The sequence below is a fragment of the Apus apus genome, chromosome 5, assembly GCF_020740795.1.
Source record: "Apus apus isolate bApuApu2 chromosome 5, bApuApu2.pri.cur, whole genome shotgun sequence".
Lineage (NCBI taxonomy): Eukaryota > Metazoa > Chordata > Aves > Apodiformes > Apodidae > Apus > Apus apus.
Genome location: NC_067286.1, coordinates 26,054,710 through 26,069,965, shown reverse-complemented (window position 1 = coordinate 26,069,965; position 15,256 = coordinate 26,054,710). Strand labels below are relative to the sequence as shown.

General features: G+C 44.6%; 1 protein-coding gene across 2 annotated transcripts; it reads right to left on the bottom strand.

Moving 5' to 3' along the window:
* Positions 1-3,459: 3,459 nt before the first annotated feature.
* VPS18 (VPS18 core subunit of CORVET and HOPS complexes) lies at positions 3,460-13,859 on the bottom strand. 2 transcript variants are annotated; one of them, XM_051621089.1, is made up of 6 exons: positions 13,703-13,787; positions 9,908-10,071; positions 8,406-8,547; positions 8,130-8,221; positions 5,541-7,411; positions 3,460-4,819 (listed from the first exon to the last, which is right to left on the bottom strand). In XM_051621089.1, exons 3-6 carry the CDS (start codon positions 8,432-8,434, stop codon positions 4,091-4,093), a joined length of 2,721 nt encoding a protein of 906 aa, XP_051477049.1. In that variant the 5' UTR covers positions 8,435-8,547; positions 9,908-10,071; positions 13,703-13,787; the 3' UTR covers positions 3,460-4,090. The 2 variants fall into 2 exon arrangements, with proteins under 2 accessions (XP_051477049.1, XP_051477048.1); XM_051621088.1 differs by lacking the exon at positions 9,908-10,071 and having other exon boundaries at positions 13,703-13,859.
* Positions 13,860-15,256: the final 1,397 nt, after the last annotated feature.

The following is a 15,256-nucleotide window of genomic DNA, read 5'->3' as shown; positions in this document are numbered from 1 at the left end:
TAAGCTTTTATTTCTTCTTCAGCACCTCAGTGTGAAAAGCACAGACCCACCAATATAACAGCTCCACTGCGGAAGCTTCTCTGAAGTCAGATACATGAAGTTTGGACAAATTATTTTATAGAAACCACCATTCTCATTTCTAGGGTTCCCCTTCCTCCATGTACAAAGAGGTCAAGAGATCCTGGCCAGCCTCTGTCTGCTTTCAGGATGCCTTAAGATTCTCCCATAAATACTACACATACTGCAGTGAATCACCTTGTACTCCATCTATTCTGGGGAAAAAAGACTTAACCATCTGAATAATTACCAAATCCAAAATTCCCTAAGTCTTGTTCAGCACACTTGTTGCAAGGAAAAGGCCTGTTTTCAGTCTGTCTTCCCACAACTTGGTACAGGGTTGTTGGATGAAGTGATGCAGGGAACAACAGACTTCCCATGAATTTCCTCTAGAAGCTAAGCATTTGCACTTGTAAACATAGTTTATACACTGAGAGCAACAGGGCAGTAGTAAATGGGAACTACCCATTCCAAGAACTACATGCTAATACATGACTACAATCTGAGTCAAACTACATCTAATTTTGATGGAGTACAAGATGTTCCTACTCCCACTTGCCACTTTATCGGGATTATAACCCAACAACTCAGAGGCAAAAGCAAACACACTAACTTCCCTGTTCATACAAGTCAGTTCCAATATCATATTACAAACCCAGCTTTAGTGGTGCTTTCAACAAACCACACTAGATGTGAACTCAGGCAACTAAGGAGCTGGCTCATATTCACTTCTACCATCTCTACTGTCAGGATAGAGTGAGGAGGAAGCAAATAAAAATGGCCAGACCCTCTGCCACCAGATACTGCGACTCCAAGCCCAGGGATGGTCTATTTACAGTTTACTAGGTCTGCAGGAACTTACACTAGAATACAATTAAACCAAAGAGGAGTGATATTCATTTGTTACTAGAGTAAATCCAGCTTTTGATATTCAAAACCTGAAAAGCAGAAATCCATTAACTGAAATTGCCTTTAGTTAGACAATTGTTTTTAGCATCTTTGCCTCCAATAACTACCGTACAGATCTGTCTCTACCCCTCACCCTCCCATAGGCACGGGGAGCCTGCTTCAGTTCCTCACCGATTTGTACCGTTTCTTTTTTCTGCTACACAGCACCTTTAGCTTCTCTGCAGCAAGACTCAGCATTTAAATGGACAGCAATGACATCTAGTGGCTAGTCAAGAATTTGCCTTCCTACATTCCCAGCTCAATCATTTTTACAGGAGACAAAACACACAGCGATCAGCGTTTCAGTTGGCTGCTTCCAACTACACAGACCAACAGCGAGTGCACCTGAAATTCTGTACAAACTCTTCCATAACACACTCTCTGTTGTCTCCCCTAAGTCCACAGCATTTCCCCAATCCCTTGCTTGTAGAGAGGTGAGGTAACAGGCACAAGTTTGCATTAGGCCTCACCTGCACAATTAATCTAGCTACACATACTTGTTCTGGTTACATAGGACTGAGGCTCCCACCCACCCTTTTGGTTATGCTTTGAACAAAATGGTAGAGGTTATTCACACAGCCAAGGACAGGGCCCAAGGTCACATCATTTGTAACAGCTGGTTTGGAGTTCATTCACAGCTAAGAACACCATACAAAGAAATAATTTCTAAAAATGTAACTGTGCTGTCATTACAAGGAGGAAAGATAAATATGCTATTCTTAAAGCTAAGAGGAAGAGATCTTGCAGATTAGATTTATGAAAGAATGGTGAGTGGTTCACTTCCCTCCACCCCCAAAAAACCCTCTTACCTTTATCACTGAATATTTTGCAATATTTTGCAACCTAAGGATGGAATCAGTAGGTTTTTGAGGTGCCTTCCCCTGGAATCCCATCTCAGGCAAAGACTTGAGGGCTTTTATTTACTTGCTATGCCTCAGTTCCCTCCGACACATGCTTTTTCCATTATGGATAAGCATATCTGACTGGAACGGTCTATAAGGAAATAATATTGCTTATCTTCAGAGTACAACAGAAACATTTAGTGACGTGACTGTTCTATAGCCCAACAGGAAAAGAACGGAGAACTATAATAGTTCTAATATAACAGGAGAATATCTTGTAAAACCGCAAAACTAAAGAATGAAAGAAGTATTAAGAACACCTCAAAGAAAAGAAATAACTTGAAATTATCCCTGGCATCTGAAAGAGCTGCTGCTCATGTTTCTGACACTTGCCTTTGATGAGAAACTAGTTTAGGTGGGGGGCTACTGTTGCTTTACAATGACATGCAACCTTAAATATCACACTGCTTACATGAAAAGATGATGATTCAGGAGTTGCCAGTTGTAACAGGTTTAATGCTGAACTTCAAAAGACATCACATTTAATCACAAATTCTTCTGGCAGCCCCATCAACTTACTCAAAGCTAAAGGCTATCTAGAGCCAAGGAAAACTACAGCATGTGGGGTTTTTTAACTATTGCTTAACAGAACCACTAAAACAGTGGTTTCTGATCAGCCAGCAACACTACCAGGTGGTAATGAGACTGTCTGTCCCATGGTTCCAGTAATTAAAAGAATATTTCAAAACCTCAGGTCTTCCTACTGCCAGCTCTGTTTTTTATTACTCGTGTCATTTTACACAGCTAAGATTCATTCATTCCACACTGATGCTCCCCACAAAAGCATGAATGTTCTTCTGGAGCTTTGAATGATTATCAAAGTTCTAAGGCCAGTTCCTTGAGAAAACTAATTTATATTCCCTTTCAGTGATGTGAAGACCCATTTCTACAATCCTACAAACAGGGTAAGTGATTAGCAGACTGAGAGGGGTACTCAGGACAAGCACATACATTCATGTGAAAGAACTGAAGAGGTTTTTCAGAAGGCAGTATTTTCTATTGCCTTAATTAAAAGAATCATTTTTCATTTAGATCACTCCATTCTTCTGCCAACTACTATCTTTGTGATTCAGTGTCAAGCATCAGAACTTCATTAAAATTTTAGTTTCTTCAAAAATAAAACAAGAAACTCTTGCTAATTCACTGAAGAAAATTTTTTGCTCCCTCACCTACAATGTAGTGACTGCCACCTTCCAGGAAGAATTCTCCAAGTCAGAGCAATAGACAGAAGCATTGACCTGCAGCCATCTCCAGAAAACCCCAAATACTGTCAGGTAGGCAAAAGACTGCCTGGTCATACAGTACTGGCTTCAAAGGGCAAAACAAATTTCACATTAAGAGAACTTTTCTGTAGTCTACCCTTGAGAGGGTATGTATCAATTTTGGTTTGGGGTGAGGACAAAACCAAGATCCACTATACAGTCAAAGTAGAAATAGGATGGAGAGAGGGAGGAGGGGACAGGTGCTAGGAAATACTGACAGAAACAGTCCCTAGAGAACATTCAAATGCATGGGCTTGTCCATAAAGCTTGTGGAAAAGAGATTACTGAAATGCAAGCAAATTACTTAAGTGTATTATGAGACACTCCTGCTTGAGATTTATACACATTCTTATATTACACTGTGTAGAAACATGTATTTGTGTAGCATGATGTTTACAAAATACATAAACAAAAGCATTTGTCCTTTCATGTTCTTTCCACGTATGTGGTTAAAGACTCTCAGCAAAAAGGAAACAGAAGGCAGTTCTAGCTTTGAATGAAGACTACACTGCTTGGTGTTCTTCACTACCTTTCCCTTTAAGCTTGTCTTCACCAAAACAAATACTACACAACAGGGAAGACAAATCACAGGCTGTTCCCAATTCCAGACAACAAGGCACTCCATTAGCTTCACACTGAGAACCTCAGAAGAACCACAAGCAGCAAACACCTGCTAAATGTGTCCCAGCAGGTTAGCTCTAACTATTGTTCAAGTTCTTAGGGCAGCAATAGCTGCATCTGCCCAGTTTTCAAGATTAGCTCACTGGAATCCTAATAACAAGACCCCGTTACTCTTTCCCTTGAGTTCCACAGAAGCCAGTGTGTTTCCACTGCAGGAGATTATACCCCCACCAGAGAAGCTTCACAAGTTCAAAGTGAACAAAACCACTTTGGTGCATCGACAGTTGCAGATTTGGAAAACTACAGCCAGCTTTGCATCTCTTCTTCATACTTTTGGGGATCAATAAAAGGCTTGTCAATGGACCGAATCATCAGCTCTCCACAGTACACACATTCGGCTGCCACAATATCATCAATGTCAGCTTTGATCTGTTCCCGGCTCTGCTGTCCCTTCCCCAAACTAATAGTATCTGTGTCCTTGGGACGATGGTGGCTCTTGGAAGGCTGACTGGTAGTTGCCAGCTTCTTTTGAAGATCTTCAAGTTTTGCCTGCTTATAGGCAGGAAGGTTTGGAAAAACTGCTTGGAGGAGACAGTCGTAGTGAAACATGTGACCACAAAGGAAAAGGTAAAAAGGGCGGTTCAGAAGTGGAAAGTCACAAGCAGCACATTTTTCCTGAGGCTCCACAGAACCATACTTATTTCGCATTTCCTGGATGTCCTCTCGGATTCTCTTGGCACTCTGTGTGGCTTCCTCCATCTCCCTTTTCAGCTCTTCAATGTGCTTGTTATAGTCCTCCAGAGAGTTACAGATGGCCTCCTTGAAATGGTCAATAGTGACAAAGTCTGGAAAGAACGGCAGGACGTCTTCAATCTTCAGCAGGGCACAGCTGGAGAGGCAGGCCATTGCCTTCTTGACATCCTTCTCTTCCTGAACAACGTGGCAAGCAATCTTCAACCAGAGCTTCTTCCGGAGTTCCTCATCATCTTCAGGGAGATCTGCACAGGACTTGGCAAGATCAACATCCACCTAGAAGTCAGACAGACAAGGAAACCAAGTTAAGCTTCCACCTTCGTTTATCCACCATTGAACTTCTAAGGCTGCTGTCTGTTACAGGAGGCTTTAATAGGAAACTTCTATTGTTATCTTATTGCCTTGGGCTGCACTACTGGCCTGCTCATTGTCAAACACATCTTTTCTCCACCAGTATTCTTCCCTGAAGATTTTCTTGTTACCCAACAGAGAACAACAAAGCCTGGCATTGAAATATGGGCAGACCCATTTTATAGGACTTCTGCTGGCCACACATTTCAGCAAAGACATAGCAGTGCCAATAGAAAAAAATCCAACATCTCCCTGAAGGTCAGATTAAGCTGAAAAGGTGTTCTTCTGTGATAATTATCACAGCTAGGAATAGGAAGTAATTAGAATCCTGAACAATAGCTACTTGCAAGTCTTGCATAAATACAGATACGTTAAAGGCATGTTAGAGATTGAGTTTAAGACACAGTACTCCCCCTTGTACTTTCCATGTCCCTACCCTCAATTACGGCTTGTCACAGTCAGCTATTTACTTCAAACACTTGTGAAAGCACACAAGTATGTTAACAGAGACAGGTCTTTCATCCTAGACTTGGCTGCACAGCTCCTGTACTGATGAGTCTTTCCAGTTCTGCTCAATGCTGTTGTTCAAGATAACATGAACAAGCTACATTCCCGTATATCACAGCACGCATGCACACACACACACCTGTAAGGCGAGATCCACAGCCTCCTCATATAATTCCATCACTTTGTAAATATGGACACATGCACGGTGGTGCCCATGCTCTGCACACAGGCGCAATGCATACTTCAGGTCATAGTGGATCCTGTTTGGGTTGGTTCCTGCTTGCTCCAGGTACGAGAGCAGTGAGTCTGGCCGACACAACGCGTAAAGAGACAACAGGTAGTTGTGAATGGCTTGCTGGGTTTCCTCCAGCTGATAGACACAGAACTCCATGTATCTAATGGCTTCATTGATCTGCTGAGTGCTGGCACTCTGGCTGTAGTTAACGAGGGCTGGAATGAGGTTCCTGGCATCCAGTCTGGAGCCCATAGAAATCCAAGCGTCAACTACCTTCTTGGGAATATGCTGGATGAGGACTGGAGAGAACTTGTAGAACAGCTTCTCATCTCTGTGCCTGGACAGCACATTTAGAGCTTCATCGTACTCATCATGCTGGCAGTGGTGAGCTACGACACGCTCATAGTCCTGCATGATGACTGCAAAGTAGACCATGTGTTCTGTGTCCCCATGGCTTGCCAGCAGCTCATAAATAGATGCCCGGTTATTAAAAAGACAGTCTTTGTTTTTAGGACTGCTCAGGAAAGTGCGAAACTTCTCCCGTGTATCCAAATAGAGATTGCGCTGTGAGGGATCTCCTTCCAATATACCTAGCCAGTTCAAGTACAGCTCCGTTAACCACGTGGTCAGCAGAGTGGTCTGTGTCTTCTCAGAAGGCTTTAGGTTACTTAGCTTCTTAATCAGAAACTCCATTAGGGCCTCTTCTTGCTTGGCTTCAATGAATTTAAGGGCAATTTCCTCAAAGTAGTTCTGGGTCAGGGCGTAACATTTGGCACTGTCTAGATACCTCTTGTTTTGGAAGCAGTGCTCTGCCTCTTTTGCCAGCACAATATCTAGGCACTCTGGACGGTCTTTACAATACTCTTTGGCTAAATCAAATTTGTTCATATTCATATACATCTTCCACACATCTCTAGATTCCCGCTGGACGTGGTAGCGGAACACTACTTTCTCAGTGTGGATCCATATCTGCTGGACTGTGGGATCTTTGATCATGCGTGTCAGCAAGCCAAACTTCTCCAGGAACAGATCTTGAAAAACAACCTGCCCATTCAGAGTGCAGACAGCCTTCACCCGATCAGGCAGCAGCAACAGGAAGTGGAACTGGGTAAGTACAATGGATATTGGCTTGTTCACAGTTATGTCAATATCAGAAGGATAAACCCAGACCCGTTCATCACTCAAAATTGAATCAGGACGACTGTAATCCAATGTACCATATAAAACACCATTTCCCATCATCCAGGCAAAGGAGCGTGGGTTGGAGCGCAGTTTTGGGGTGTAAAAGGCTATCTCACTGAAACCAAGGTTGGCTGGAAACTCCCGGAAGCTGGGCAAATGGTCGGCATGCATAGCAAATATGGAGCCGAAGCCTTGCTGCTCTGTGCCTTCAGGCACTTTGCCAACAAACTGGAAGAGTCTTTTTCGAGTGGTGGCTATAATAAAAAATTTCCCTTCTATCCCTCGTTCAATCTCCAAGCAGCAGACTGGGGCAGGTCCTGATTCCTCCTCCAGAGTGTAGACTTGTCGAAAGTACTGGTCAGGATTAGTGCTGAAGAGGCTTCCCTCACTGACAGAGATTTCAGCCTCGTAGATCTGCCCCTGGGCTGTTCCCACTAGGATAGGCCCAGTGTTGGTCTCTGAACCAAGAAATTTGTTCCAGCCCACACTCTCAATCAAGTGGCCCTTCCAGCGGGAGAGGGCTCGCACTTTTTGAACACTTCTGTTCAAGTAAAGGCATTCACTGGTGTTCAGAGCAATCAGGAGATGAGAGCCTGCCAACAGAAGAGGGGTATGGGAAGGAGAAGGAGACAACACATTAAGACTGTGACTAAGCAAGCCAAATTCCTGAGGTTTCTAATCCTCACATTTTATAAGCTCTGATATCAACATACTTAATCCAAGACTTTCCCAGACATTTGTAGAAATGTGGGGGATTTCCAAGCTGGATCAGAACAGTAGTCCCTATGTGGCAAACTTAAATGACTAGCCCCAGATACTTCAGCGAGAAGGTATTCTTCCATTGCAGTAAGGGTTCTAAGGACAAACAGTTCTCAGAGTTCTCTCCTGTCCCTGGAGCTGGTGACAGACAAGAGCATCTCTTTCCAAACTTTTGTTTTGTTTTTAAAAATCAGTCAAGGTTACAGCAAACTGCAGATGTTGTACAGACCTTTGTAAAAATTCTTGTATAAACACATCCAGCACAGGGTGACAGGCTGCTGAGTTTTAGCAGCCTCACTCAGAACAGCCTAATTGCACATGTTCAGAGAGTTCAAAAGCAACATCATACACACAACAAGCCAGTGTTTTTCTAACAGCACAGGGGCGAATCAGGAGGCAGGGCCCCCAGGCAATGGAGTCTTGCACACAGAAGAACCACCTGCTCTCCTTATCAGCAGAACAGAAGAACTCCTTCACCAGTGCTTGTGATGCACATTCACTTGCATCTGCTGCCAACCTCTGTCTGTAAATACACATGGTCCATTGCCTCACCTGTGTGGTCCAAAAACATCTTGTAGACTCTGGCTTCATCTTTGCGTCCCAGCTCTACCTGATTAGGTTCATCTGGCTTCCCAAGATCAATCCTGCAAAGAGAAACCATCAAAGCATGCTTCAAACAAAAGTTCATGTAGGTGTAATTGCTTACTGTTTTCCATATTGGGTTCATGGCTTCTTATCCAGTTTGTAATTGTAAGCTCTCTAACAACTTAAGAAAAATATAAAGGCAGGGGGAAACAAGCAGTATCTTCAGGTCTCTGGCAGCATTACCTGAGAAGGGTGTCTTTGCCAAGGCTCATACAGAGCTGGTTAGAAGAGACCACTAAGCTGTTAATCTTCTCTGGAGGAGCAAAATCAATCCTTTGCTTGTTAAATATTGGTGTTTCCTTCTCCAGTCGAGCATTCACGTATCCTGGAGAAAGAAAATGAACGCTTAAAAAGAAAACAACACAAAAACCCACAACAACAACCCCACTTTACATCAAAATCTAACCCAAAAGACTAGAAGGATTATTGTCTGCTCGAGTTCCACCAAAAAAGGAGCATGCTTCATGTAGCATGAACACAGAGAGCGGCACTCATGAATATATGTATAACAGGAAAGTAATAATATGCTTTACTGTCTTGTTACAGAACTACAAACTTGTCACAAGAACACAGAATTCCAGGGGAAGCCACAAAACTGTCATATAAACTGCATAAAAAGCTGAAAATGGGAGTACAATCACAAAGTAATTTATTTTCCTTGGTTGACAGTTTATTTGTTCAAAACAGGACAGAATGGCTGGTACTACATCAAACAGAAAAAGGTCTCTGGTTTGACACTCCCATATAAGCTACCCAAGAGACCACTGTGGTGCTAATTGAAATATATTTCTCTTTTATTCCATATTGGAATTGAATGAGCTACCATACTCAACATCCATCATTCACAAGCAAAAGCTATTTTTAAGTCATGTATCCACGTAGCAGACTTCACCATAGAGAGAAGTCTGCTGGGATTACTTGCTGCAGGGAACACAACTGGAGGTCACAGTGATGTTTGCACCATAACCCTGTGTTACCAATCATAACATTATCCTAACTGCAACTTCCCAGTTGTTGCTGGAAGGCATGCAAACTGCTTATAGGAACCAAAAGAATAACCAAGACATGGTGATTGCTGAATCATTGCTCCAATCCTGGCATAAATTCTTCCTGAGCCAAAACCCATTCAGACTGGTTTACTGTTTCACAGTAAATCCCAAAATGGAGTCAGGCTAACCTAATCCTCAGATCCTTTCAAGTACCATGCCTGAATTCTAAGAAATGTCCAATTAAGTTAAGGTTAGAGTTAAGGGTTGAAGTTTGACAAGACACAGTCACCTATGGGACTCACATTGAATTCTATGCCCAACCAAATAAACCTGAGAAACCAATGAACTGAAAATGGGAGTGTGTACAAGCCAAGCAAGTTAGCTCGTGCAACTAATTAAGTATTTGACCGGTCAGTTTAGTCCCAACCAGCTTGGGAAATGTGGCATCCATAGGAAGGCATATGAAGGCAATCTAGGCAGGAAAGGCAGAGAATGGAGAAATAAGGTCTGACTTAAGAAATATGTTAATAAATAGATAGAACCTACAAGTGTATTGCTTTAAAAACCTCTTAAGATCTTCAGTGCAGATGGAAAAAGCACAAGATGCTTTTCAAACTCTTTCCTTTGCTACAACAAAGGCAAAAGCCCAGCTGCAAGCAAGCAGTCAACCACCTGAAATTTTTAAGACAGGTGTACCTGTAACATCATGTGGCAGCACAGAGAAACAGCATGACACATTTAGTTTTCATTGGAGATGGGTAAATCTCTGCACCCAAAAAGATGGGAATTGCGGAGACCATGCCATTCTATTCCTAAGTGAGGATGTCACGCTTTATGGTCTTCCTATGAGGAAGAAAAAACTACAAAAGAGGTCAGATATGACAGTGAACTGCAAAATAAGACGACATTCATGAAAAACCAAAACCAAGTGATGATTCTCATGAGCAAAATACTGGAACATGTGTGCATTCACAAACAGATCTTATCACAAAGTTTCATTCATATCTGTCCCACGAGACAAGTACTCCCAGTGACTGAATTTCCCATACGCAGGATCTTACATAACCCTCTAACAAAGAAAACAGCAGTGGATCTCAGTCTGACCACACCACCTCCAGCTAGAAATCAAGACAGATTGATACGCTGCTAGGTCAACCCATCTGCTTCACTCCAAGTGTGAGTGAAGGATGGCTCAAGCAAGTGGATCCATGCAGCAGTTATCCTGGACAGGAAGATTAAAAATGAAAAGAGCTATAGCGAGTTAAGGATGTTCATGGCCAAAGCAGTTAACTAGGAAGATATAAACTTAAAAAGAAACCTGGAATTGTACCTCAGAAAAAACAGACTTTAATCCTAAACACCTCAGACCAAGCACTCCCTAGACTTAGACTAATAGCAACATTTCGAAGCACACTCAACACCTATAACCTTTCCAAAAGTATCCTGGAGAGTTTCAGTTTAGTTGCTGTTGAAAAAGTCAACATAGTAGTAGAAAGTAGCCTGCTAACATGATAAATCCACTGCCAGACCAGAGGCAGGATCTTAAAACAGTTCCTGTTTTAGAGGAAAGATGCACATGCAGAATAGACCAAGCAACCACAATCTGAGTAGGCAGCCTTTTGCTCAACACTTGTTTTTTTCTTACACATTGATCCACATCTTAAACATTATCCAGTTATGCAAATGTTCATTCCTTCATTTCCAGTTTAAGCCAAACAGATGTTCTTCATTTCAGATTAAGGGGCTGCAATGCCATGGTTTAAATTTGCTAAACTGTGGTTCAAAACATGCAGACAAAGCTCCCAGGCTGCAGATGCACACAATGTCACAGCTAACCAATAAATAGAAATAGGATTTTATATACATAGAAAGGAAGAATTACTCTAATGGGAACAACCCACAAAGCAACAGATTGCTAAATCACACTTATTCAGGCAATCTTGAATTTTTCTCAGCTTGCCACCAACCAAAACAAGGCTGACTGAGACAGCAAGGAAACCCAAACACAGGAAGGAAATGGAACAACTAGCACCTATACACAGGTAAGGGTTTAGCGCTGGGGTGTTTTTTTTTTAATTCAGTCACAGTTCAAGCCAGTGACTTGGATTCTAGAATTCTGGACTCTTTAGGACTGTATCCATTAGAATTATAACAACAGCAGGATCACCACCACTAACATGAGGATTTTTAACTATTGTCCGAAACAGGAGTAGGATGAACTTCTTCAGCTTACAGTTCTCTATACAAAGGAGATGTCTATTTTATAACAGGCATTCCTTTCAAAAACCCCCCTCCTTCATCCTGACCCCAATATCCCTCTTCTGCTCTGATGAGATCCTACTGCAGCATTTCCCACCCTGATTCCTGGGCAAATCTGCATTTTTCCCTAGAGCTTTTAATCTGTTCAAAGATCGAAGCCCACCAACATCAGTCAAGTCTAGTGGGTCAAAGTAGGTCTCTTCACACTGGAACTGCAGACCTTAAAGTTTACAATGCAGCAGTACTTTAGGTTGGCAACAGTCACTGGTTGGTTATCTACAGCTTTGAGAAACAGTTCCTGCAATTGAAAAAGCACAAGGAACAACTAAGTGAAACAGGGGTTTTAAAACCTTTCAAAATTTCCAATCTAACCTTAAGGATTGCTTTCAAAAGTTTACTTGTATCTTTTTCCAAAATCAATTTGCTTAAACTTCAGATTGCCCACAACTTCTACCAGCCCAAGTTTTGTTCAAAATTACCAGTGCAGTCTGATTTAAGAATAATTAAAATCCTGATTAGGCTGTGCCTTTGTAATTTAGCAGTTTCCCAAACTTCCTTTGCCAACATTAGTTGTCAGCAAACAGGCAGGTTACTCAATCCTAAAGCAGCCATGACTGGAGACAGTGTTGCAGCAGTCAAGAAGAAAAGCTGAGTCCTTGAAAATTTATTTTCAGTAACACAGCTTGTTCCAAAACTGTTCTGCACAACACCTATTCAGGACACTTATTCTTTATCTAACATTACACAACAAAATAACTATGCATGTTAAAACAAACACGGGGAACACATCTACTTCAGTACCTAGACTTCAGAGTAATTCTGTGTATTTGTACCCAATAAACAGAGAAATTCATCAACACACAAACCTCCCAACCTGGTTTCCTCAAAGCTTAATATTTGGCAATACTACATGAGGAGAAAACTTGAAAGAATGCGTCCATGCGTCTCCAAACTTGTAACTCAGAAATCCTAGTTCTGCATAGCAGCTGGTACTAGCATGGCAAGACCAGGTAGAACAGAATCCTGTCACAACCTAAATTTCCCTGCCACATTCAATGGGATGGTGTGAGGTGGCACCTAATAGGAAACAGCTATTGAACTTAATAAACTTTGAATCTATGATGGAATATGCCTGCCATCTGTTTGTTTTCTCTCACATGAAAGAAACAACTTATTGGTCACCACACCATTACTTCACATGGATTACACACCTCCCTGAATAATACAGTGTGTCAAAGCTTCACAGACCTTGAGAGAAAAGCTTAACAGTGATGCAGACTGCTTTCTTAGTAATCTTCTTCACCAGTAACCTTGCCATCATGTAGTCAGCCTAAGGGAACCACCCTAAAATATGAAGTATGTGGTAAACTGCTCCTGGGTTTGCAGACTAACCCCATGTAGCCACAGCAGTGTGCACAGCCAGAGTACTGTAACAGCTAGGTTCCTCAGAGATGACAATTAAAAAAAATAAAAAAAGGAAGCAAGCTCATGAGATGGTCTCAGTCAATCAACGCAGCTTTGAACCGAATAGTGCTGAGGTATGGTTAAAATTTGTGACGACAAAGGCATGTCACCTCACCTACATGTGTCTCCACCACACACCACGACACAAGGGCTATGGCCTTTTGAAGCCCTCCCACAGAAAATCAACTTCTTAGTTTCACCAAGACGACCTGCATCACCCCTGAGCTTCACCAGGAACCGAGCGGCCCCTGCTTCAAAGCATTTCACCCAGCAAATGACGGAAACACAAGTCACAGATGGATATTATGCCACATACACAGCGACACACCTTTCCCTGGAAGCATTCCCCGCAGCCTGACATGCCCTGGCCCCCACCCCACCTCCAGCTCACCGGCTGCCACCTCGCCCCCCTCCCTCCGCAGGAAAACCCGCAGCGGGCCCCTCCGCACACCCGAGGCCCCGCCGAGGGGCTAAGGCTGGCAGCGGGCCCCGAGCCAGCCGGACAGCGGGCCTGAGCTTCCCCCGGGGTGCCCAGGGCCCGGCTGCAGGCCCAGGGCCCGGCTGCAGGCCCAGGGCCCGGCTGCCCCCGATCCCAGGGCCCGGCTGCCCCCGATCCCAGGGCCCGGCTGCCCCCGATCCCAGGGCCCGGCTGCCCCCGATCCCAGGGCCCGGCTGCCCCCGATCCCAGGGCCCGGCTGCAGGCCCAGGGCCGCGCTGCCCCCGGGGCCCAACGGGCAGAGGAGCGCGGGGGCAGCGCCGCGCACCTACCGGAGTGCGGGATGCCCAGGCTGGCACGGCCCTGCGGCAGGGAGGCGGAGCGGTACAAGGAGTCCTCGTACTCGTCCAGGATGGAGGCCATGGCCGGTAACGGCGCCCGGCCCGGCCCGGCCCGCCCCGCCGCTTCCGCCGCGCTCAGCTGACCCGCGTCACGGGGCCGCGCGGCGCCTGCGCGGGGCGGGACTCGGGGCTGCCGCGGGCGCGGGGCTGGATCGTGGCTTTATCGCTGAAACGGGGACCCCGGCAGCCGCAAAGCGTGCGGGGACCCAGCGTCCGGCTGCGCTTGGGCGGCGCGAGGCGTGCGCTGCGCGTTCATCCCAGCTCTCTAGACGGAGCGTCAAGCCCAGCTTCTGTGCCGCTAGGTGGGACTTCAGAGCTGGAATTTCTTCTGATCATGTAAAAAATTTCCATCTACAGCGTAGCTCGAGATCAAGTGAGCAGAACAATGGCATTAACAAAAGGACTGACCCCTTACACAAGACTCGTGGGCTTCATCGTCACATCAAATGAATACAGGTGTATACAGCACGTGTATACTGAGTTCTGTCTCTTCTGTGTAATCCTTACACTGCAGTGTCTGGAAGGAGCAGACAAACTGCGTCCCACACGGTGCAGGTCAGTTGGCAGCACAGAGCTCCGCTGCAGGGGAGGGGAGCTCTTCCCCAGCCCGCCTGGTGCCTCCGGAGGCACGGCCAGCAGCGCTGGCAGAGGCTGGCTTTGCACGAAGTTATGTCTCCTTTCTCTCTGCCCTTTTCCTGCACACCTCGCCCCAGGTCTCCGGTCTGTATCGCGCAGCCTCAGGCCTCCTCCCCAGACGAGCAGGCCCCACGCTGGCCGGGCCCCTGGAGGCTCCACGGGGTCCCCGCTGCCTGCTTTGCTAAAAACATGAGGTGGCCCCTCCTGACTCAGCCTGCCTGCGAGGACCCAGCTCCAGCCTCTGCTGTTTGCATGTCTCTGTGTGGCAGCTCTGAGCCAAAACAACAAAACCACGTTCCTTTGCTCTCCAATCATCTTGATCATCATCAACAGTAACTGTTCTCTTTCAGCTTCTCAAAAGTTACACACAAATTACATTAGGTTTAGGGTAATGAGGTAGGAAGGTACTTTTTGGCCTATCAGACCCATTCTCCCACCCCTGTAGATACCACATCATATAGTCCTTCCTCTATTTCTATCAAGCTCTGCCTGAACGCGTGGGTACTTTTCCCCTTGACTGCTCCAGCTCCTACCTGTTCCAAATGCTGTTTGCTTTCATGATTTCAAGCTCCCATTTCCAGTCTAACATACACTGTGGCTAGTCTGAATCCCCCCTGTACTTTTTCAAGCACTGTCCTTTAGTGCACAGGTTAATTTAGAGTATTAATTTCCTGTGTGAAAATCCTCACTAATCATAGCCTTCAGTCAGATGTACCAAATCCAGGATTTACAAAATCAAGAAGTTCTTGCCTTTCTCCTCTTAAAAAGAGGGGGCAGTTAGTTTCCTGGAGCATCTGAGCAGTTTCTCTCTGCATCTGTTGCACCTTCAGATCATGTTTACGTAGCAGG

What these genes read in the sequence shown, in the direction of transcription:
- VPS18 (XM_051621088.1), bottom strand. Translation starts at nt 13,793, where the DNA reads ATGGCCTCCATCCTGGACGAGTACGAGGACTCCTTGTACCGCTCCGCC. An exon ending in GGCAAAGACACCCTTCTCAG is followed by an intron (nt 8,222 to 8,405) that starts GTAATGCTGCCA and finishes TTCTCTTTGCAG; the next exon opens with GATTGATCTTGGGAAGCCAG. An exon ending in GATGTTTTTGGACCACACAG is followed by an intron (nt 7,412 to 8,129) that starts GTGAGGCAATGG and finishes TTCTGTTGGCAG; the next exon opens with GCTCTCATCTCCTGATTGCT.